The sequence below is a fragment of the Ictidomys tridecemlineatus genome, chromosome 4, assembly GCF_052094955.1.
Source record: "Ictidomys tridecemlineatus isolate mIctTri1 chromosome 4, mIctTri1.hap1, whole genome shotgun sequence".
NCBI lineage: Eukaryota > Metazoa > Chordata > Mammalia > Rodentia > Sciuridae > Ictidomys > Ictidomys tridecemlineatus.
In genome coordinates this window covers 177,920,455-177,943,232 of record NC_135480.1, presented here as the reverse complement: position 1 = coordinate 177,943,232, position 22,778 = coordinate 177,920,455, and the positions used below count along the sequence as shown (strand labels likewise).

Here is a 22,778-nt window from a genome sequence, read left to right as displayed (position 1 = left end):
GCCACATCCCCAGCCCTATTTTGTATTTTATTAGAGACAGTGTCTCACTGAGTTGCTTAGTGCCTCCCTGTTGCTGAGGCTGACCTTGAACTCTGAATCCTCCTGTCTTGGCCTGCTGGGATTACAGGCGTGCGCCACCACACCTGGCCTCAGTCCTTTTTATTTTTATTTCCTTAGGGCCTCACTTAGTTTTTGAGGCTGGCCTCAAACTTGTGATCCTCCTGCCTCAGTCTCCCGAGTCATTGGGATTATAGGTGTGGGCTACTGCACCCAGACCATTATCTCATTTTTTAACCAAAGGATCAAATCTTGTACTCTTATTGGCTCTACTCCTATTCATCTACTTTCTAATTTATTTGGTTCTGCTTTTCTCTTCATTAATACCTTTTTTCTTTATTTTGCCATTTTTCTTTGTTTACTTTTTAAATTATTTTTGGCTGCTATTAAGTGTACCTAAGCAGGTAAGTTTGTCTCTGATCACAACTTTAGCCAAATCCTGTATTTTTAGCTAAATAATATCTCATTCTCATTATAATTATTTTAACTATTTTGTAATTGCACTTTAAGTTTAAATACTAGGGCTCTACTCCTCTAAGTACCAGTTTAAAAATACAGTAGTATCTGTTGTAAGCTATAGACACTAGCACACTTATTTAATCCCCAGCTCTCATAAATTCTCTAATTTTATGTTGTTTTTATTCCTTACATTGTGGATATTCTTTATTGTTTTGATATAAGGTATTGATTTTTCTTTGAAACTATATTGCAGTTATTATGACTTTAACATTCAAAAACATATTTACATGGCTTCAGTCTCTATTGACATATCTTTCATGAGTTGTGTCTTTCAATTTATTTGTCTATGGCATGAGTACATCATTGAGTAATGTTTTTTGGGAAAATCAAATGAGTTTTATATCTATAATGCCCTTGAATAAATCATAGCTTCCCTCCATTGTTCTCCTATGATGACAATTTATCTAAGTATAGATTTCTGTGATCATAACATTCTTCCTCAAACCTCTTTAGACATTACATCAATGTTGTAGTGAAGTCTGATGCAATCTGATTTGGTTCCTTTTTAGATAATCTCCCCATGACCATCATCCTGGATGGTGTAGAATTCTTCACCTTTGGAATTAAGAAAAATAGCACACATCTGATGTTTGTCTGTCTTGTCTAAAATGTAATTAGCAGTTTTAATGGAAGAATCTGCTCTTTCTCCAGATTAGAAAATTTTTCTTCTATTATATCTTTAATTATTACTCTTTTGTTCTGCATTTTTTTTAGAAATATTAAGTCATGACTAATTAAGTCATGACTAAGTCTCTGTAGTGTATCCTCCATGTTATTATTTTCTCTCTGGAATTTTTATCTTCGTCCTTTCTTCTCTACAGCTGAGAGAACATCTCAAGGTCATCCTCTACAATTTCTACCAGTGTTCTACAATTAAATTCTGCTCTTCACTGCTTCCAATGCTTTTTACAATTCTATGTTCAATGACAGAATTCATTTCCTATCTTCATTATCTTAACTCTACCAGGTTTCTTTTAATTCTAGTCTCTTTTGTTGCATATTCTTACATTTTTAATGTCCTTGAATTATAAAACAGACTCTATGATTTACTTTTATAAGCCGAAGCAAATCCTTTTAGAGATGATATTCTTCCTCTGCTTGTATTCCTCGTCTGTTTCCTTGATGTTTTAGTTTTCACGGGTTCCATATGCATTGTAGGCTTTCTTGACCAGTATTTTCTTACAGCATGAGTGAATTCCCCTTGGATCCCCTCACTGTTTTATCTAAACCCTATTGGATTCTTGACCTTGGATATCCAACCAGAAGACTGGAAGATTGGGGATCTATCTTGTGCTATGGCATTCTCCTCTCTGTGGTTTCTTCTCATCGTATGTTGAACAGCTACTCCAGGTGTACATGGGTGTGCCTGGCCTGGTCTCCTCCCTCCATGTCCTGACTGCACTGTTTGGACGATGTCCAGGTCTAGGTTGGGAAACTGGACTTGGAGAGTCTTTGCTTGTTCTAGTATCCCAGCCTCTCCTGAGGACAGGTAGACTGCACAGCAAGACGGGTCTCTGGTGGTAGGTTCTGTGTGTGGCCCAGCCGCCCCTCCAGGGCTCCTTGCCCATGAGAGGCTGTGAAGCTGCCCGCCCCCCAGCATATCCGCCCTCCCTGCCGCACCACGCTACTTTTGGGGAAGGAGAGCTGTGAGTCAGCCCTCAATCTGGCTCCTTTGGCACTGCACCTAGCAGAAATTCCTCAAAGTAGCTGGCATATTGATGGCACTCTTTCCTATTTTCCACTGCTGAAGCAGATCCCCCTATTTTTATACTCCCTTCGTCCTTTCTGTCACTTTCAGAAGGAGGTAGCTTAGGTGGGAGTCGGACATCTGTGCTCAGCTTTACCATCTTTCCCCAAAGTTTCATAGTTAACAGAGTTTCCCATAGTTTGGACTTTGGTATACAGAAGCATGAGGGTTCCTGAGCATTTCCTGTCGTGTGGCCTTCCTTTTAAATCCATATATATATATATATATATATATATTCTGGCCCTCCTTGCTTGTGTCTAAAACTACTTCAGAGTTTTTCCTGGGCACATTTCCTCTCCCTCTCAGATTTCAGTTTCACATTCTCTCCATCAGATGGGTAATTCTCCCGCCAAGCATGGTGTTGCCAGTCTCAGGGCAGTGATGCCGTCCCTTGCCAGGGACGCCTCGTCTGGCATCCTGAGCCACATCCTGGCCCTCAGTGATGTTGGTGGAGCTCCCTGCCTTTCCCCCCCTGAGCTGCCAAAGTTATGACCTTCAGGTGGAAACGGCAGCCCAGCTCCCCTGCCTCCCAGTCCCCATCCATCCCCTTCGGAAGCCTCGCGTCTCGCTGGAGAGCCATTTTGGATTCCTCCTGGCATGCCCAAGCTCTCCTGGGTGAGTCAGCAGCCGTGGGCAGCAGGCGGTGGGGTGCAGAGGCTCCCCGTCTCTGCTTGGCTGCCCGCCCCAGGAAGACAGCACATCACACAATTTGCCATATCAAGTCTGTGAACAGCTGCCTCCTGCCCTCCGTGGGGAGTCACCGAGCTCCACACATCTGCTCCTTCCGGGAATGGGGGAAAGATCCCCCCACCACGGGCACCTGAGGATCCCCCCGGGGTTGCATGGGGTGCGGAGTGGCATTCTCCTGCCGGATGTCCGCAGCCAGCCTCCGTGAGATGACCCGCCTTCCTGGGTTTAGACCAGTGGCACCCGCCTCACTTCCCTCCCGGTCCCCACGTCCTTGCTGGGGTTTCTCCACCTCCCCTTGACTGCGCCATCTCTGACCATGACACCGCCACTTACTGAACAGCAGCCAGGGTCGACACTCAGCGCTTTTAGCTTATTCCCAGCAACCCAAGGGGAAGTTCTAGTTTTGCTCCATCCACAGATAAGAAAGGGGCTCAGAGAGCTTCCCTGTTCACCCAAGGTGGCCCAGCCAGTGGGGTAGACCACTGGCTCAGTCCTCTTGCTTCTCTCTCATAGCCTTCCTAGAGGGGCCTTTATCAAAGGTCTAGATCAGGGATCTGCAAACCATGACCCAGGGCCAAATCCAGTCCCTGGTTTTATAAATAAAGTTTTATTGGAACAGAGAAGCACCCATTCAGTTGCACAATGTAGCAGCTTTTGCAATGCAAAGGCAGAGCAGAGTAGTTGGGACAGAATCTGAAAGGCCAGAAAAGACTAAAACATTTAATATCTGGCCCTTCACATAAAAAGTCAGCTGATCCCTGGCTTATAGCACAAGCTATAGAGGAAATAGATCTCAAATTAAATCCCAGGCTCACTGCTATCCAAGCTGTGTGACCCTGGGCAACTGGCTCAACTTCTCTGGATCTCATTGTACTTACCCATAACTTATCATGATTGATCATTTATTCATCAATAATTGTACCAATGGCCAAAAGGAGTGATCTGACATGCCCGAGGGGCTCACTACATGAAGGGCACTTGGTAAATCAGAGTCCTCATTCTGCTCTGACCTTTTCCACCTAACAGAGATGTGTAGCCTTCTCCACTTTTTCTTTCTGACTTCCTTTCTAGAGTGCTCTGGCATTTCTGCTTACGAATCCTTCTTCTTCTCAGATACCTGCAGCACAGATGAGGTCCAGATGCTCCTCAACGATGCATGGCAGGCATCAGTAGTGACTAACACACACACCAGGCAGATGAGTTGTCCCGTCTTATCCATTTGTTCAGCTGGTTTCGGTTGAGCCAGGCCATGGGGCTGCTCCTGTACTGCTCACAGCCCAGGGGCGTATGGTAGGTTAACAAGCTGTGATGATAACCGTAATGTCATGTCGATGCTTCCAGATTTTGGTCCCCTATGGAAAATTCCACTTGGACTTTGCAGAGTAAGTGCAGGCTCCCCAGGGCCTCTGGGTACTGTTCCTAGCAAAAGATGTTATAAAAACTACTTAGCTCAGCACAGCTTCCAACCCTGCTCCCAGGCTGGCCGTCTGCTCAGCACTTTGGGGCAGCATCCACCCAGGACGCTGTGTGCTCACCTGGCTGCCGGCTTCCTCCCAGGGCACACTCAGCACCTCTACAGGATGGGCTGGCTCTGGGCTCCAGGCCAGGAAGAGCAGACTGTCTTTCCTGACCTTGGAGAAACTGCTCAGAGCTTAGCTCTCAAGGTGGTCCATGAGCGTCATGGATCTGGGGAGACGTCATGCTATGTGCTGCCCTCATGGATCCTCAGGGCTGCAGATGACCTGAAGAACTTTCCAGTTTCTCCAAAAGTCCAAGAAAGCTTGGAGATGGGAGGTGGGGAGAGAGGAGCCGAGGATGTTGGTGTGAAGGGGGCCAGGACAGTTCACTGAAGAATCAGAAGGACTACATGAAGGAGGGGCCATTTGTGATGGGGGCTCAAAGGGTGAGCAGGATGTGGTCAGAGGAGAGCAGAGTGCAGGGACTTGGGCTTATTAACGCACGTGTTATGGGTGGTAAAAATGAACTAGAAGATACATGGTAAAATGCTAGGTGTAAAAATCAGAATATAAAATAGTTTATACTTTGATAACTTCTACCTCAAAAACTTATCTGCTGCATTAATTAAGGCCTCGGCAGGAAACAGATGGCATGCCAGAGAGTTAGAGTGAAGAAAGTTTACTTGAAAGGAAGTGTTTAGGGCAGGGCCAAGGGAAGTAGCCAAGGCTAAAGCAGCCCCAGGGACTAGCAACGGGGTGGGAGTCAGGACCACCCATGTGCCCTGAGAGCAGGGAGAGAGGCTCAGTGTTGGGGGAGCTTGGAGGTGGGAGGCTGCATGGGCTTTACCCAAGCAAGCCAGAGAGGAGCCGAGGCACAAGTACCCTGAACTCTTTCTCTGCCAGCCCTCTAACTCCTGCTGGGGCCTCCCACTGGCCCTTGGACCCCCACTTGACTCCCATTGGCCTTCTCTACTGGCACCTCCCTTTGATCTTTGGACCCCTGTTGGACTCTCCTCAGCCTCTGACTCCTGCTGGTGCCTCCCATTGTTCCTTGGATCCTAGCTGCACCCCTATTGGCCTTCAGACTCCTGCTAGGGCCTCCCATTGGTCCTTGGACCATAGCGGGACTCCCATTGACCCTCAGGAGCCTGCTGGGACCTCCAGTTGGCGCAATCTAACTAGAAGTCAGAGGACAAGCCAGCTCAAGTGGCAATATCCATAAGTCAGGTTCCCAAAATGGGCCAGGACTGAAGGGTGTGGCTGAGGGCAAATGGAGAATCTCCAGCAAGAGTCCCTACGCCCCGCGAATTGGTATTCTGGGCTCTGGGTAGTTGTTTGCTCTCCTCCTTTCCTCAAATTGTTATTTCCATTTAGAAATTACTTCCATAAACTTAAGGGCTTTGAGTCAAAAGCAGCGGAACTGACCAGAGTCACCTGGAGGGTCCTGGGTTGCTCCAGGCTGTCCATGGGTTCCCCGCAGTGGGGGTGTCACCCCAGGATTGGGGGCCAGGTACTGGGTTAGGCCAATCTGACACAGATATGGGGAAGGGAGCCTGTCCTAGGGCCGCTTCCCTGAGAAAGAGACTCAGGTGCACACACAGGGGATTCACTGAAGAGAGCACCCAGGAGGCAGCGGGAAAGCAGGACTGGGCAGAGGAGAAAGTGGTACATCCCAAGTCACCACAGAGACCTCAGCCGTGCCATGGGGAGCTCTGGAGCTTGGGGAAGGTTTCAGAGGTGTCTCCCATCTAGACAAGAAGGCTGGGCCAGTCATTGGGTGTTGGCTGCTTTGGGGCAAGGTCGTGGGTGACCTTCCACAAGGCTGCTCCCTTCATTCAAGGGCATATCCTAGGAGTTAGGGGGAATGAATATCTTCATCCCACAGAAGGTTCTGGCAGCGTGCCATGGTATCCATTACAGGTCCCAGGGGAAGGAAGGAGTTTAGCTGAAGGGGCAGTCAGACTGAGGCACCCTAAAAGGGTGTCACTTGACCCGTGGGTCCCAAATCTGGTTATGCAACAGAGGCTGCAGGGCACCTCATGAAGCACAGATTGTCGCCTCCCTTCCCCAGCCCCTGTATCTATGTCAGAATCTCTCAGTTGGAGCCCAAGAATCTACATTTCTACAGAGCTCCAGGGAGAGGCAGGTGCCCAGCAGGTTTGGGGGCCACGGCTCTTCAACTCCTAGCCCAAGGGAGGCTGCTGTGAGGGAGATCTCTGGGTCCGTGTGTCAAGCAGGCTGGGTCCCGGAACACAGAGGGCTTCTGTAGCTCTGGTCTCGTAGGATTTTGGAAAGGGTCCTGGAGGGCCGCTCTCTCTGTTCTGGCACCACTGTTAAAGAAATGGCAGTCGTAGTCTGAGAAGGAAAATGGGTTTGAGTCTCAGTTCCGCCCTTCACAGTTGTGAAATTTGTGGCAGGTCCCCACCCCTCCTGGGACTTCAGTTTCCCCCATTGCCCAGTGGAGGCAGGTGGTGGGTGAGTAGCAGTTTGGCTTTGATGGTCTGAGCTGAGCACCTCTCAGACACGTGGGCCTGAGTGTCAGAACCTGCTCTGCCTGCTGAGCACAGGGCCCCCTTTGCAGTGATCTTGAGGCTGGAGGTGAAGGCCAAGAACATCTTGGGCACTGCCTGTCTGATCTGGACGTTCTTGCCCCCTGGATATGCCTAGCTCCGCTTTCTTCTTTCCCAAATGTCCTGATTGCTCTTTACCACATTTGTGTCCAGCAAGGATGCACAGAGAGTCCCAACTTTCCAGGGCCTCCCAGTTGAGCAGGGGTCACTCAAGTGGAGGAGCACTTACCTGCTCATGGGCCCTTACTGCGGGAATCACTCCCTTGCCCAAGGGGTCAGGCCAGTGCTGCCACCAAGCCCCTCTCTCTTCTTCCTCCACCCTCCTCTCCCAGATGTGGTAGTTACAGAGACAGGAGGCTGAATCCTGGCCCTCTGGCTTACTGATTGTAACCTGGGGTAAGTTACAGCTTCTTGAATCTTCTAGATCCCTTCTCTATAAAATGGAGGCAGTAGTGAGATCTGCTTTATAAAATTGGCAAAAGGGCAAAATTCACTTAGAGAGAATCCCATGGTGTTCCCTCCAGCCTGCTTCCTCCCTGAGCACTTGGAGGAAGAGATGGAGAGATGGAAGGAGAAGTGGGCACCTGTGACTTTTGTGCAGGAGTCTGTCCCTTCACTTCCTCCCTGCACCCCACAGAAAATCCAGAGCCCAGAGGAAGAAGCCCGTGGAGGCCGGGAGAGGTCTTCGAATGCTTGGGGTTTAGGACCTCAGGGTTGACTTGGGGTTTAGGACCTCAGGTTGAACCCCCTCCGGAACATAGAACTGGAAAGAGTTCCTCACATGAATGTGTCACTGTTCCCCAGGGTCCCAGAGTGCTTTGTGCTCCACCGTGAAGCCAGAGGACACACTTGTCCCAACTGCTGACCCAGTATGGAGCCGCCTGCTTGCTTCGGCAGGGGTGGACTGGGCACCCCCCGGGCTGCCTCACACTCATGACCTCACAGCTTTGGGAATTTGAGACTTTCCTCAGGGATGCGGCAGTCTCCCCTGCCCCTCTGTCTGAGGCCTGAATTCCTCTACAGCTCCCCCACCTTGGCTTGCACCCTGCTGAGGAGGGGCTCACCCCCACGGGGGAAGGGCCCTCCCATCCTCCACTGAGTCTCTGCTTAGACAGTTCTGCCTGTTGGCTACACCCTTCCATCCTGGTCCTTGGCCCTGAGGCCCTGTGCCCTGGTCTCCATGACAGCTCTCCAAGGATGTGCAGGCAGGTGTCTCACAGGCCTGGACCTCCCCACCTGGCCCCCTGCCATCCCTTCAGCCATTCCTGAGGTTGGAGGAGCAGGGATGGGGCTCCAAGAGCTGAGTCTGCTAAGGACTTCTGCTCTCCTTAGATGTCTTGGTGGGTCACCTGCCCTCTTCCGTGAGGAGCCTCACTCCGCAGACCCTTTACACAGGTTACATGCCACATCCCAGCTGAGCATCTCCCTGTTTCAGTAATATCCTATCTTTTTGTAAATGTAGGTTTGGTCCCACAAATCTGCCACAATTAAAGCAACAGGTCTTTGTCACCAGGAAGGAGGGAGGTTCGTAGGGCTAATTTCCTTCCCTGGATGGCTGGTCTAGAAGCAAGGCCTGGGACAGGGAGCACAGAAAGACTGCTGAGTGGCCAATGGGGAGGTTTGTGCATCGTCCAAGAAGGGGGCTGGGCTCCTGCAGAAATAGGGGTATCCAGATGGAAGGCATGGGAATCCCAGGTCATTCTCTGCTTTGCCAGGGAGCAGGGCCTTGAGCCCAGGATGGCCTTCAGTGGAGGGGTCTGCTCGCTGGGGAAGGAGGGAGACTTCCTGTAGGAGGTGGTTTTGAGGCTATGTGAGATCCCCAGATGAAAGTTCATTGTGTGTGTCTCCTGTTCTGTAACAAATCATCATGAAGTCGTGGTTTTTGTCTTAGATGTATTAATGGGAGACATTCCATTACACCCACATGTTTTTTTTTGTCTTACAGTCTTAGTCAAAAGTTCAAAATCTCTGGGTTAAAATCAAGGTCTGGTTCTTCTGGAGGCTGCAGGGGAGAATGTTGCTCTTCCAGCTCTGCAGGTCGCCCACAGTTCTGGGCTGCAGGCCCCTTCCTCCACCTGCAGAGCTTCAGCAGCACATCCCCAGATGATCAGGCAGATGTGATGCCTATTTCTGTCTCACCTCAGTGTCTGACTCCCCGACTTCCCTGCCCCTTGTGAAGACCCTCAGGTTTCACTGGGCCTTCTGGATAATCCAAGGTGGTTTCCCACCTCAGGATCCTTAACATAAACCCATCTGCAAAACCCTTTCTAGGGAAAGTGACCCAGTCTAGGGACTAGATGTGAGTGAGTTAGGGGGCCACTCTGTCTACCCCACTGGTGACTCCTTGGAATTTCTAACACTGTGCAAGTCTAGCCAGCCAGAGAAGAAGCCGCAAAACCAAAGCAGCTCCGGCCACCTCCAGTCACCATCTGGGCCCCTGCAGTTGGATCCAGGGTGTCCCCCACTACAGTATGGGGTTCTGGAAGGTGGACCCCAAGGAGCAAGTGGGGACCAGGGAAGAGGAAATCATGGCCCCTGGACTTTCTTCACTCCTGACAAAGAGCTGCCATATGGAGAGTGGGGGACTGGCATGTTGGGGGACATGGGGGCCTGTTACTTCCAGTAGGGTCCCTGCTCCCATATGCCATGTGGGACAGCTGGATACCCACAGCAGGAAGGAAGTTGTCATGAGGGCTCAGTGTGAATGGCTAGGCAGGACTCAGGCCACAGGTCCATCTCCCTGGGCCTCAGTGAGGGAGGCAGAATCCCAGGGAACTCCAGTTGCTCCCAGCCCCTGTGTGTCCCCACAAGGGGGCCCACAGAGGATGACAGCATGCTGCAGCTCCCCACTTCCCTGGGGCCTTGATGGACGTCCAGCTGGTGCAGTCGCTATGCCCCAGGCTGCCTTCAGGTTGCAGCCAGCAGCCAGCCCTGGGATGCTGCTGCCTCATTTTCCTGCAAGCTGAGCTCAAGTCCTCATGAGCCCTCCAGGCTCAGGACACCAGCCTCCCACATCTAAGGGTGAACAGGTACAGCGCACCTGGGCTTGTGCTCTTTCCTGCTCATCCGTCTCAAATAGTTTGGAGACTTCCCAGATGCCGGGCACATGTGGGGTCCTGCAAGGCAAACAAAGCCCTTGAGTCCTGGAGCTCACATGCTGGTGCAGGAGGGGATGCCACCAATGTCCCAGTGTCACAGCCAGCTGTATGTCAGGGTCTGGACTCCTGAGCCCAGCTGGAGAGGCCCCCAGAGGACCGTGGCTCATCCCTGGCTGCCATCTCCAGTCACTGCAGCTCAGCATCCTCCGTTTGTGTCCCTGCTCTTAGTAACTGGGGAGGCAAGAAAAGCCATGTTTCTTCAGGACAGACGTGCGGTGCCATCCAGCAGAGGGAAACTGGGCCTCCCTTTGGTCTACACTGATGGAAGCCAGGGCTTCTCCATGGGAATGGAGTTTGGATCAGGGAACGCCAGCATTCGGGAGGCCTCAGGTGTGCTGGTTTCCTGTGGCTGCTCTAACAAATCACCACAAACTGGGGAGCTTCAGATGACAGAAATCTGCTCTTTCCCAGCTCTGGAGGACAGAGGTCCTAAATCAAGAAGCAAGCAGAGTCCTGCCCTCTCTGAAGGCTCCAGGAGAGAGCCCGGATCTCCCTTTGCCTTTTCCCATAAGGACACAACGTTGGATTTTTCCAGGATGAGCTCATCTGGAGATGTGCAAGTTCATTACATCTGCAAGGACCCTTTTTCCAAATCAGGTCACGCTGACAGGTTCTGAGGGTTAGGAATTGGACATGTCTTTTGGGGTCACCATTCAACGGCTGGCTCTGCGCTGTGCACACACAGGGGTCACACACACGTGCAGATGGCAGCGAACCGAGCTGCCTGTCTACCCACGGCAATTGCCCGTGGGTAGGAGAGCTAACACATGTTCACTTTGTACTTGCCCTTTAAAAAAAATTTTTTTTCACTTACATTCAGCTCTGATCATAGGTTATTAAGAGCTGACTTACCTGTAGAAATCCAAAAATTAGGTGGCTCTATTTTTTTAAAGGAGAACCCTCCTCAACAAGTGCTCATCAGGTTTGGAAAAGCGGAAATACCACCACAAGGAGAAGTTTCTACAAGAATTTAAGCTGGTGACCCAAATCTTTGAAACCCCGCAGGGCTGTGCAGGGGTGCTTCAATACTTTTAAATTTAAAAAAGCACAGAATATGGACAGATGAGATTTCTAAATACTCTCCTAGAACCACAGGCATTGGTGAAGAAAGAGGAAGCCCCTCAACAATATCCCAACCAGCTCCTGCTTGCCCACTTCTGATGACGGGGAACTCACTCCCTAACAAGGTCCCTTCTCCATTCTCACAAAGATTTTGTTTGTTTGTTTCCTCTCTTTGGGCCAAAATATGCTTTCCGGAGCCATCTACCTGTTGGTTCCCCCACTGCCACGAGGATGCCCAGAGCCACGCCCCTCCTCTCCCCCATGTTTGAAGTCAGCCATCGCTTCCTGCCTTGGTCTTCTCTTCTCCAGGCTAATTTTTTAATTAGTTTAAATTAATGGTGGTTCCTGGGGAGCTCCAGGCCCAGTAAAAGTGACCTGAATTATTCAAAGATTTGAGTGTTTCAAATGCCTGTTTATCCTAATTAGCATCTTAATGACATCGGTGCCCTCTGCCTCTAACGAGCGACATTTTAACACGTTCCATATTTTAATGGATTTTACTTGAATGAACTATTTAATCAAGTGAAGACACATTTCATGAATGAATAGAAGTAAATCTATAATTACACGCTTTAGTCAGGTAAGAGGAGTGACATTTGCACAATCCAAGGCTATATATAGCCAGTGCATTTGAATGACAAAGTAGGTTACCTCTGCTTCCATAGGAGAGCTGGGAATCGCGCTGCTCTCAAGTTCATCTTGTAACCTAATTAGAATTTTCAAAGAGTTGTAAAGTGCATTTGGCACAGTCCTGATTCTCTCCAACTTCACTGGAATCTTGGCCTTTCTGGATGATTCCTCAGCTGGCACTGTGGCCTGGCTAGGGAAGGTGTCTGGGGAACTGCTGGCCACAGAAGCCCTAGTGTCTCAGGGTCTGACGCTTCCCCAGCCTCAGGTCACTGGCTCTGAGCTTCACTTGCTCATTGGAATCTTTCCTGCCTTAGACATGTGGCCTGGACGTGGTCACTTGTAGCTATAATAATATTTAGCTACTCTCTCCTCCCTTTTCTACCTTCTCTCTCCTGTCCTTCTCCATTCTGCCTTCGGACATAGCTGGGACTCACTATGGATACTAGGGGCCAGGAGTAGAAGGACCTTGGATTCAAGATGAGGTGCCCCATTGGGTGGGGCAGGAGAGGGCAGAGGAGGAGTCCCAGCTGCAAAGGAAAGATGGTGCCCTGGATCTGGAGAAGGTGGTGCCAGGTGACTTGGGATGTTCAGGCAGGCTGCCCCACCCCACCTCCTGTCATAGTTCTGTTGCACATAGGAATCACCTGGAGAGATCTAAGACCACTAGCACCTGGGTCCTGTCCCCGAGACTCTGGTGAGTTCAGACAGAGGTTGAGGAGGCTCCAGGGCATCCCCAGGTGATTCCCAGAGGCAGCCCAGCAGTCTTCAGGCAATGGGGTGGGGGTGGGGGGGCCTGGCCAGCATCTTCCCACAGCCTCAGGGAAGAGCTTGTGCCCAAGCCACTTTGCATTGAGCCACTCTCCCATTCCTCATCCATGGAAACTGGGCGACAAGAGAGAGATGTTTCAAGTTGCTAAGTTTTGGAATAATTTATTATGCAGCAGTGGAAGACGGATACAGCTTATGAGTTACCCTGAATGCAATTCTTGCTACTCTACCATCCTTTCTTCATCCAGCTTCCAGAATCTCTCTCTTGGATGACTTTCGTAGCCTTCCTGTCACTGCCTCCCTGCCTCCCTGCTCTCTCCATGCCCCTGTCCCCCATCAGTCCTAGAAGCCTGAGTTACCATTTCAAAACAGGCTCTGATCATGTACTCTCCTTCACTTGACAACCCAGAGTGACTCTCCATTGTACTTAAGATCAACACCAGAATATACAATATGAATTGTGAGGTCTAATTGGTCTGCCCCTGTTCACCTCTCATTTCTCATTTCATTCCATTATCTCCTCACAACCCCTCTTTTAGGATCTGCTTTAACCCAAGTGTGAAATTGCTTAGCTTCCCTACCAGCTTCTGACACAGGACCTTTGCACATGCAGTTTGTCAGGCTGGAATCCTTTGTCCTGTTCTACCTCTTGGCCTGGGTCTGACTCTAGTACAGCCTCTGCCAGAAGCATGGTCCTGAACTCAAGAGCCTTTATCTCAGTGGATACTGATACATTCACCAGGGAAGCCATTTGATTAATGTCTCTCACCTTTACTAAAGATCCAGGACAATGAGTAAATAGTATTGCTCAACATTAGAGGCCTTAATACCACCTCACACAGTGCCAGCATCATGGAGCAGTGCATTCAATGGCGAGCTGCAGGCTTCAGAGCTGGGGCCTTTACAGGTGAAGCAGCACTGTGGCCCGCTCTGGCATGCTGACCCGCCTCCCTGACAGATGGGACATGCACTAGGCTTAATGTGAACCACAAGTACTCATTTATACTGAGTGAGGACGTTCTTCCAATGGTCCTTTCACCCCCTCCACCCATTTCCTGAGGCCATTGCTCTTCACCTCTCCCTCTGCCTTCCCCTTCCTCCTCCAAACCCTCGCTCCTGGCTATGCCGCTGGAGCATGGGGAAAGCCTAGCTGTGTGTCCCCATGGCCAGTGTGTAGATGCATCCAGTCAGCTGGAAGAATGAGGCCATTGGGATGACTTCATTGGAGTGACAGCTCCCTGTCAACCTCCTCACCTACTGCCTGACTGAGCCGAGGGAGGTGTTGTGCAGATGCAGAGATGACCTGGTGTGCTCGCTTTGCTCAGCCAGGGCAGGGCTGTGCCCACAGCTCCTGGCTTTCCCTGATTCTTCTTGGCTCTTGTTTTCTTGCAAAATGTTGGCCTTTCCCTAGAGTTTGAAGTCTGAGCTCAAATGTTAACATTCTTGCCTTTGGATCCTCAATGGAAAACTGCTATAAGACATTAGCTCCATTAAACAAAGAGAGTCCTGCAGTTCCAAAAGAACTAGCTTTTTGCAATTTGACTCACTCTTCCATCATCGCACTGAGGGATTCTTATATCCAAATGGGGGTGTGGATTTCCCTTGTGATGAATATCAGTTAAATTATTTCTTTCCCATGCTTTGGTTATTTTAAAATGCCATTTATTGCCGATGTCCTCCATTTGTTTTCCCTACAATGTCCATTAAAATAAATATTCAAGCTGAGGCAGACCCTCAGTACTAAAATGTTGGGCGGTGAGTGGCTGATTGTGCTGACCATCTGTTCTGACCTGTTCCGGCTCACTGGGCCTCAGAACCCTCCACATCTGGCAGGGTCCAGAAGAGCCAGCCTGGGAGCGTGGGAAGAGCGCTGGACGGGGAGTCACCCCTCAGTTTCCTCAACTGTGAAATTAGGGGCGGGATGAGACGGCCTCTAGAGTGCTTTTTGTGTATTTGTTTTGAGTCCCGATGGCCTATAAAATATGCCACTCTACCATATCGACAACACAGCCGCTGCGCACCCACCAACGCACCCACATGGACACCCCAGGCCACCGACAGCCGGATGCCTGCCGACCGCCTGGATATGATTATTCCGACTTCTAAAGCAGCGTGTAGAGCTTTAGGATTTCCAAAGCCATTCTACAGGGTCTCCGCTGGGTCTTGAACCAACCTGTGAGTTACTTGCTACAGTGTCCCCATTTTTCAGCTGAAAAAAACTGAGACTCAAAGAGAAGCTCAATAGTTCCCTTCCCTGTGGGCGCCAGGCAGGTGGAGCTCCTGGGCTCCACTGCGCCTGCGCATTGCTGCCTCCTGGGGCATGCGCATGCGTGCTGCAGGTTCAGTTGCTCCGCCACACCTTCAAGGTAGAAAACCGGGTCTTGGAACCCCCATCTGCATCCGAAAAGGATCCAAGCAACAGAAATCAACTCTAATGACAAAGTTAACTTAAAAATAATAATAAACTAGTTCCCAGTCTTCCATCAAAATAGAGGTAGAAACCGCAGATGGACAAGGTTCACTCTGACCGTGGCAGTTTCTTTTTACAAAACATTTATCACAAAGTACTTCAAGCATTCAGAAAAGCACAGAATAAAATAAGCACCCAGGGACTACTAGCTGGAATTAATAAATGTTCACATTTGGCTCCGTTTGCTTCGTAGATCTTGAAAGAAAGAGAATATGGCAGCTCCCACTGACATCCCCTTTGTACCCTCTCCTTGGCGGTGGCTTCCTGGTGACCAGTGACATTTAGGGCCAGGCTATTCAAAACACTTTCATATATGTATGAGAAGGATCTGCTGACTGTTGAAATAAGAAGAGCTTTTTTATTGTGGTAAAATATGCATAACATAAAATTTACCATTTTGAGCATTTGTAAGTGTACAGTCCTCTCAAGTTCATTGACATTGTTATGCAATGATCATCATTATTCAGCTCCAGAACTTTTTCATCATCCCAAACTGAAATTTTGTAGCTGTTTAACACCAGCTCCCCTCTCCCTCCTGTCCCCCTCCCTCGGGGTCGTTTGTGACTATTCCTCATGCTTCATATAATTGGAACCATACAATAGTTTCCTTTTTGTTTCTGCCTTTTTTCTAGGTTCATCCAAGTTGGAGCATGTAACAGGATTTAATTATTTTTTAAGATCGAACAATACTCCACTATATGTGTTTACTTCCATCCATCCATAAACACTCCAGTTATTTCTACCTTTTGGCTACTGTGAATAATGCATGAAGAACATGTGTATACAAATACCTGTTCAAGTCCCTGCTATCTGTTTTAGGGCATATACCCAGAAATGGACCCCCTGTGGTTTCAACAGCTTTGTGTCACGCTGTGACAAAAGACCTGACAAGAACAACTTAGAAGAGAAAAAGGTTATTTGGGCTCATGATTTCAGAGTTTCAACTCCATAGCTCTGAGCCAAGATGAGGCAGAACATCATAGGCTGAAGGATACAATGGTGGAAAGCAGCTGAGAACGTAGCAAGCAGAAAGTAAAGAGAGCCCTACTCATCAGGAATAAAATATCAACCCCAAAGAACTGCCCCTCAGGGGTCTGCTTCCTGTAGGCACCTTACCTACCTACCTACCTACCTACCTACCTACCTACAGTTACCACCCAACAATCCATTCAAATTATTGATCTGTCAAGTGGATTCATCCACTGACGGGGTTGCAGCTCTCATGAGCTCATCGTTCCACCTCTGCGCATGCCTGCATTGTCACACACAACTTCAAGTCGGTGCCTCATATTCAAACCATAACACTGTAGCGATTCTGTGTTTCTTTTCCAAGGAGCTGCCACTCTGTTTTCTGGAAAGCAGCGCCTCTGGACATTCCCAGTAGCAGGTCACAAGGCCCCACCTGCTCCACATCCTCACAAACACTTTTAGTTTCTGTTTTTGATAATAGCATCCTAACAAGGGTGGACAAGAGTGCTTGTAAGGTTCACCTTCTCCCAGAAGAAGAAACAGGGGCCCAGGGAAGCCGTGGTGGGGGAGGAGGTCACACAGAGGGGCCAAGACCCTGAGAGAGTCAATGTCAGGGCAGGACCTGGAAGCTGGGCCCCTGACCCCCACCTGTTTTTTCTCCTAAAACAGCCCAGTTTCCTTTGCTAAGTGTCTAAGGGTGCACAGCCGTGGCTGCGGGCCAAACAGAGACTCAGGTTTATTCAGTTTAATTCTTAAAATATTATTTTAAATGTGGTATTTTATATCGCAAATGCCTAGATTTCTGATTTCTCCCTCCAAAAGGAGTGTGATCCTGGGCCCGGGTTCTAGAATGGCAGCTGAGTAGCAAACTGTGACCTTCAGAGGACATGTGGCCCCTAGTCCCACCACTCCCTAAGGTCCTCCCGTGCTGGCTCTGGTGGCCCTGCAGTTTGAGCCTTCTGCTTTCCAAGCACATAGCTGTCCTCTATTCTGCCCTGTCTCTCTGAATGTCTTGACTATCTACCAGAAAAGTGAAGTCATTACAAATCGGGGGGCTCCGTGGTAAAGCACTTGCTTAGCATGCATGAGGCCCTGGTTCATCCTGGTTTCATCTGGCCTCTCTCTCTCTCTCTGTACACACACACACACACACACACACACACACAAATGCTAATATATAATGCAAAATGTAAACATGTAAACAAAGACATGACTGTGTATCCTGACTTGGAGATGGGGTGAGGTGGAGGGGGAGGCCGGCCAGGCCCTCTCCTAGCCTTATCTCCCAGGAACCTTCCTGGGGGCAGCCTTAGCAGGCTGCGAACCTGTCTGGCCTCCTCCTATCAATGTGTCGGTTGCAGGTTGGATATTCCTTCATGTCGTCAGTGGAGTGGAGAAAGTTGCTTTGCCCACTCAAGTCACTTCCCCAGAACAAGCCCCTGCCCTGGCCCTTGCAGAGGCTGCCAGCATATCCACCTCTATTTTCTCTTTGCTGACAGGTGAGGAACGACCTGACTGGGGTTCTGTATGGTGAGGACATTGAGATTTCGGACACTGAGAGCTTCTCCAATGATCCCTGCACCAGCGTCAAAAAGCTTAAGGTAGGTGCAGCTGATCACGGCCTGAGTGACAGGCCAGTGGCCGTGCTCCTGGGGTTTCCCAAATCTTGAAGAAGCCTCAGGTTTGATCTGGGCCTCAAGTTCTTGCCAACTTAGCATCTCAGACCTGGGAGAAGCTCCCTGAAGCTGGTATCCCTGGGCTTCCCCCTTACTTGGTGTCCAGCACCAGCCAAGGATGCCCATTGCCAGGCTCATCACCCTGCAGAGCTTCAACAGTGATCTCCCCTATCAGCCTGGCCACAGGGTACAAGTTATTATCATCTCTGTTTTGAAATGGCTTAGAGCGAGGAACTCCAGCCTAAAGCCACCCCAAGGAAGTATTATTGTCAGGACTGCAAGCCCAGACTCCTGACCCTCATCTTGTGACAGTCACTCTAGGAACAGAAAGGGTCAACTAGAAGTTTCGATGGTTATAAGTAAATGTCTAACTTTCATCTGTCCATCTGTTCCACAAACTCTCTCAAACACCTTTCATGTGCCAGACCCTCTCCTGGGCTCAAGGACACCATCAAACCTGTTCTTGAGCTCAGGTCGCTCACAGCACGGTGAGGAAGACAGGCAGCTCTCAGGGGAAACTGGAACAAAGGGACCTGAGAACACAGGCAGGAAGTGACTCATCCCACCTGGGGAGAGGGTTCAGAGAAGTTCCAAAGAAAGGACAATATTCCAGCCAGGCCACAGAATGTGCAGGATCCCCACCTGCAGGAGTAGATAGGGATAGGGGACACAGATCAGGGGACAGGTTGGTGTGCTCATATGCCTGGGAGCAGAGGGGACTCAAGCCTGCAGGCTCAGGGGAGAGATTGAAGGAAGCAGGATAGAGTTTGCAGGCTGTCCCCAGGAGCCTTGACCACCAAGCTAAGAAGCTGGGTCTTTTCTCCTGAGCTCAGTGGAAAGCTGTGAGGTTCACAGAGACACAGGCAGAGCTGCCTGACCTTCGTGCTCACATGTAAAGTCACTGGTTTGGAGATCTCAGAGTCCTGTTGCTGATGTGACCCTTCTGATTGGGGAAGTCCCAGGTGCACCAGACAGGGCAGACAGCAGTTTCAAGCCATTGCTTCCAAATCCCTCAGTTCATAGACGTACCAATTGTTCACCTCCTCCAGGGTGGACATAGAGCCTGAGGGTCACATGTCAGCCCTGGGAGCCTCTGCAGGTGGGGAAACAGCAGCCAGGGGAGGGCCCTCAGCCAGCCAGTTGGATAGAGTGGGATCTGTCCAAAGTCTGCCCCCTGCATTGTCCCAGGCTGGCTGTAGGGTGTGAGGGTCCAGTTGGCTGTGTGGGGCCTATGGGATGGAGGGCTGGGTGGTGGTGGTGGCAGGAGGGGCCTGCGCTGTGCTGACATTCTCCAGCTACATGCAGGGCATCTCCCAGGGCAGCACTTGAAATAGCTCCCTGGCTGCAGAGGCCCAGCAGAGTTCTGAGGGCTTTCAAGTTTAAAGGGCCTTTGTGGATAGAGCAGAGGTACTAGTTGAAAAGTCTGCAAGAAATTGGGGGTGGATCTGGGCGCTCTGCTCATCCACCAACCTGCTGCAAAAGAAAGAGGAGAGAGGATAATGAGAGGAAAACGGCAGCTGAAATGGACGCCCTTTCTGTTTCTCAGAGCACCGAGGAGGGCCAGCCCCTTGCAGCACCCTTGACCTTCACTGCCTCTCCTAGGCCTCCCCATACCCTCTGATAGAGGGAATCTTTGTAATCCATTTCACAGATGGAGTCTTGAGGGTCAGAGTGGTTAAGGAACTACCTACCCCAAGACACCCCGTGGGAAGCATTGGGCTAGAATTCAAACCAGGTCTGGGGATGCCACCGCCTGGCTGTCCCCACCCCCCTGGAGAATGATGGCTCTGAGAAAGGATTCCCACATTATATAAGTCCCAGGGCAGGGCGGGCACAGAATGCATGGAGGTCCCCTCTGTGGGGAGGGCTGTCCCCCAAGGCACAGGTATGGATCCTTGTATCTTCTCTGAGTCTGTTCATTTGTCCCCTCCTCCCAGAGGCCTCCTTTGACTCTTTATTTCAATTCTTAGCTGAGCATGATGGCTCACACCTATAATTCCAACAGCTTGGGAGGCTGAGACAGGAGGATTGTCAGGTTCAAAGCCAGCCTTAGCCATTTAGCAAGACCCTAAAGCAACGTAGCAAGACCCTGTCTCAAAATAAAAAGGGCTGGGGATGTGGCCCCATGATTAAGTGCCCCTAAATTCAATCCCTGTTAACCCCTAAAATAATAATAATTACATTAAATTAAAATCCCTGTTCTTTAAGGATCCCATTTCCCCTTTCTGCTCATTTTCTCCATTTCATGAGTTGACATCTGTATTTGTTTCCTGGGCCTGTCCTAAGGAAGTGCCACAAACTAGGGGGCTTAAAGTAACACAAATTGATTCTCTCTCAGTTCTAGAGACCAGGGACAGGCAGGGCCATGCCCTCTCTGGGGCTCCTCCACACCTTTCTCTTAGCTTCTGTGTCCCTGGGTCCTTAAGTCATGAAGGTGTGACTCTAGTAACTGCTTCTCATCGCCCCTCCCCATCTCTTCACCTCGTCCTTTTAGTAGGACACCTGTCGTGTTGGATTAAGAACCCACCCCGTTCCAGTATGGCCTCACCTAACTCATCACATCTGCAGTCACCTTGTTTTCAAATAAGGTCACATTCTGAGGTCCTGGGGTTAGTACTTCAATGGATCTTTTGTCGCAGTTCAACCTGCGACAACCTCGCCCCACTGCTTAGCTCCTGTCTCCTCCCATTAGAAGGGAAGCCCCAGGAAGCAGAAGTTTTTGTCTATATAGATCACTGTTTGATTTCCCATCCCCTGGAGCCAAACTCAATTTGCTCAACAATTTGTGGTGTGCACTTGGATGAAATGCTAAGTCAGGATGGACAGAATACTCAGGAACAGAGAAAAGGCAGTCGGTTCTGGAAAGCTCCAAAGAAAAGCAAGTCTCAGATCCATTGTGGGTAAGTTAGAGAAGGAGGTACAGAGGGCAAGGAAGAAACGAGGTATCAGATAGCAGAACAGAAGTCTGCATCGGAGGCCGTAGAGAGCGGAGCGAATGCCAGGAAAAATCAAAATCAATAATGTGGAGGACGAACTCGAGATGCCTCCCCCACGTTCAGAGGAAATGGCCAAAGAGATCAATCCAATGAGAGAAAAGATACAGTTATGGATACTGGAGAAGGGAGATCCTAAGGGGGGATCCAGGACATGCAGAACAGAACCAAGATCAAAAACAAAATAGGCAGCCCAGGAGCAGCAAGCACACCCGGCCCCCAGAGTTTAATTTCTAATCCCCGGTAAGAAGAACCAGGGCTACTTAGAGAAATGACTGACCCTGTGGGGCAGGGCGGCTGCAAGATGATGCTGGAGCATCTCCTGGCATCAGGAAGTGGGGCAGGGCTCAAAACAGCAATGCGCCCCAGTGGCTACATCAAGGGAGCACAAGGGCCAACTAAGGTGCTTCCAAAGGCCAAGGCTGGGACACCTGACCAAAGAAGGAGGGAAGGATTGGAATATAACCCAAAGTATAAACCAAATATCCACCAGCCCATGCTTGTATAATTGACAAATAACTGGAAGAGAATAGAAAAATGTCTGCAGTAGAATTCCAAGAGACTTAAAAGAGTCCTCATGCTCCAAGGAATCAGGCTATAACTACCCACTTCTTGCTACTTCCTTCCAAAGAGCACAGTATAAAAAGGAGAATCTACTGCAGAGGAACCTGACTCACACTATCTCAGACCTCAAGGTCAACATCAACAATGATATGGCATGTCAGCAGCACCCTTGATGTGACAGGATGACAATAGCACACTCTACCCTTCCTCTCCCAAGGCCACGGCTGCAGTCTAGCATGAGAAAAGCACCAGCAGATTCTAGTGGAAAGCTAGTCTACAAAACACCTGGCCAGCTCTCCTCTATGCTGTCTAAGTTGTCAAAAAGTCGGGGCTGTCAGAGCCAAGAGGAGGCTAAGGAGGCACATCAACTAATATCCACAGTATCCCAGATGGATCCAGGACCAGCAAAAGACATGAGAGGAAAAAAAAAAAAAAAAAAAAAACTAAGGAAATTTGATTAAAAGATGGGCTTGAGCTAATAACAATGCACGAATGCTGGTTCATTCATTGTAACATGGGTACCATGTTACATGAGATGGCTAAGAGTAGGGAAAACTGGATGAGCCATTTTTCTATAAATCGAAGTGTATCCTCAAAGAAGAAATTTATTTTTTATAAGAAACAAACTTAAGGGGGCTGAAGACAGACCTGTTAGGTGGGATCATATGAATATTTGACCATTTAAAAACTACACAGTCAACAATTTTATATAGAAAAGCGAAGGCCATGTGAACAAACTAGCTGACCTCTCTCTGCATTCTAGCAGAATTGGTGACAAAACGAGACATATTTATACACATTTTGGCAAATGTTTTGATATATAAATTGTAAGAGGAAATCCTACAGATATCTAGCCCCCCCCCCAAAAAAAAAGGCTTTCCAGAAAAGATGCAAAAACCAGCGATGTCCCAGATTGAAGGCCCATGTCCCAGACTGAAGGTTAAGCCCAAGGCCCATGTCAGCCGGCTGAGAGCAATGGCACATTTCATAGCCAGGGTCACGAAAGGAATGGCCAAGCAGGGACCATGGAGCTGTGGAAAAAGAACTGTCTACATATCTGTTACAAAAGTGCATACAGATGCAAAAGGTATCTATAATTTTTAGAGATGAAGCCAAAATTGAGAGTGTAATAACAATAACTGAAATATAAAAATCCAAATTATATTACAGAACCTAACAAGTAGGTAAATAAAAAAAGACGGGTGCTCGACTCCTGGTCTAAACCAGGAGAGGGACCCCCAAAGAGATCATTTGTTCATGAGCTTCCTAATTAGAGAAGGAGCTGGGGCACAGCTAACTAACGCATGGCCCTGGGTTCCATCCCCAGCTCAGCAAAAATTTAAACTAAAACAAAAACATAATAAGAGAAACATAAGCTAAGGAGCATTTTGAATGATGTGACAGTAAATATACTTTCAAGTAAACAGAACCAGAAGCTTTTGAAATAA

General features: G+C 49.2%; 1 protein-coding gene across 1 annotated transcript in view; it reads left to right on the top strand.

The window, feature by feature from the left end:
* The window catches only part of Gabbr2 (gamma-aminobutyric acid type B receptor subunit 2), a 352,225-nt gene that overhangs the window by 164,181 nt on the left and 165,266 nt on the right, over positions 1-22,778 (top strand). Inside the window, exon 4 of the mRNA XM_078047869.1 lies at positions 17,597-17,698. Within this exon, the coding sequence (XP_077903995.1) occupies positions 17,597-17,698 (102 nt within the window). The remainder of the gene's footprint in view (positions 1-17,596; positions 17,699-22,778) is intronic.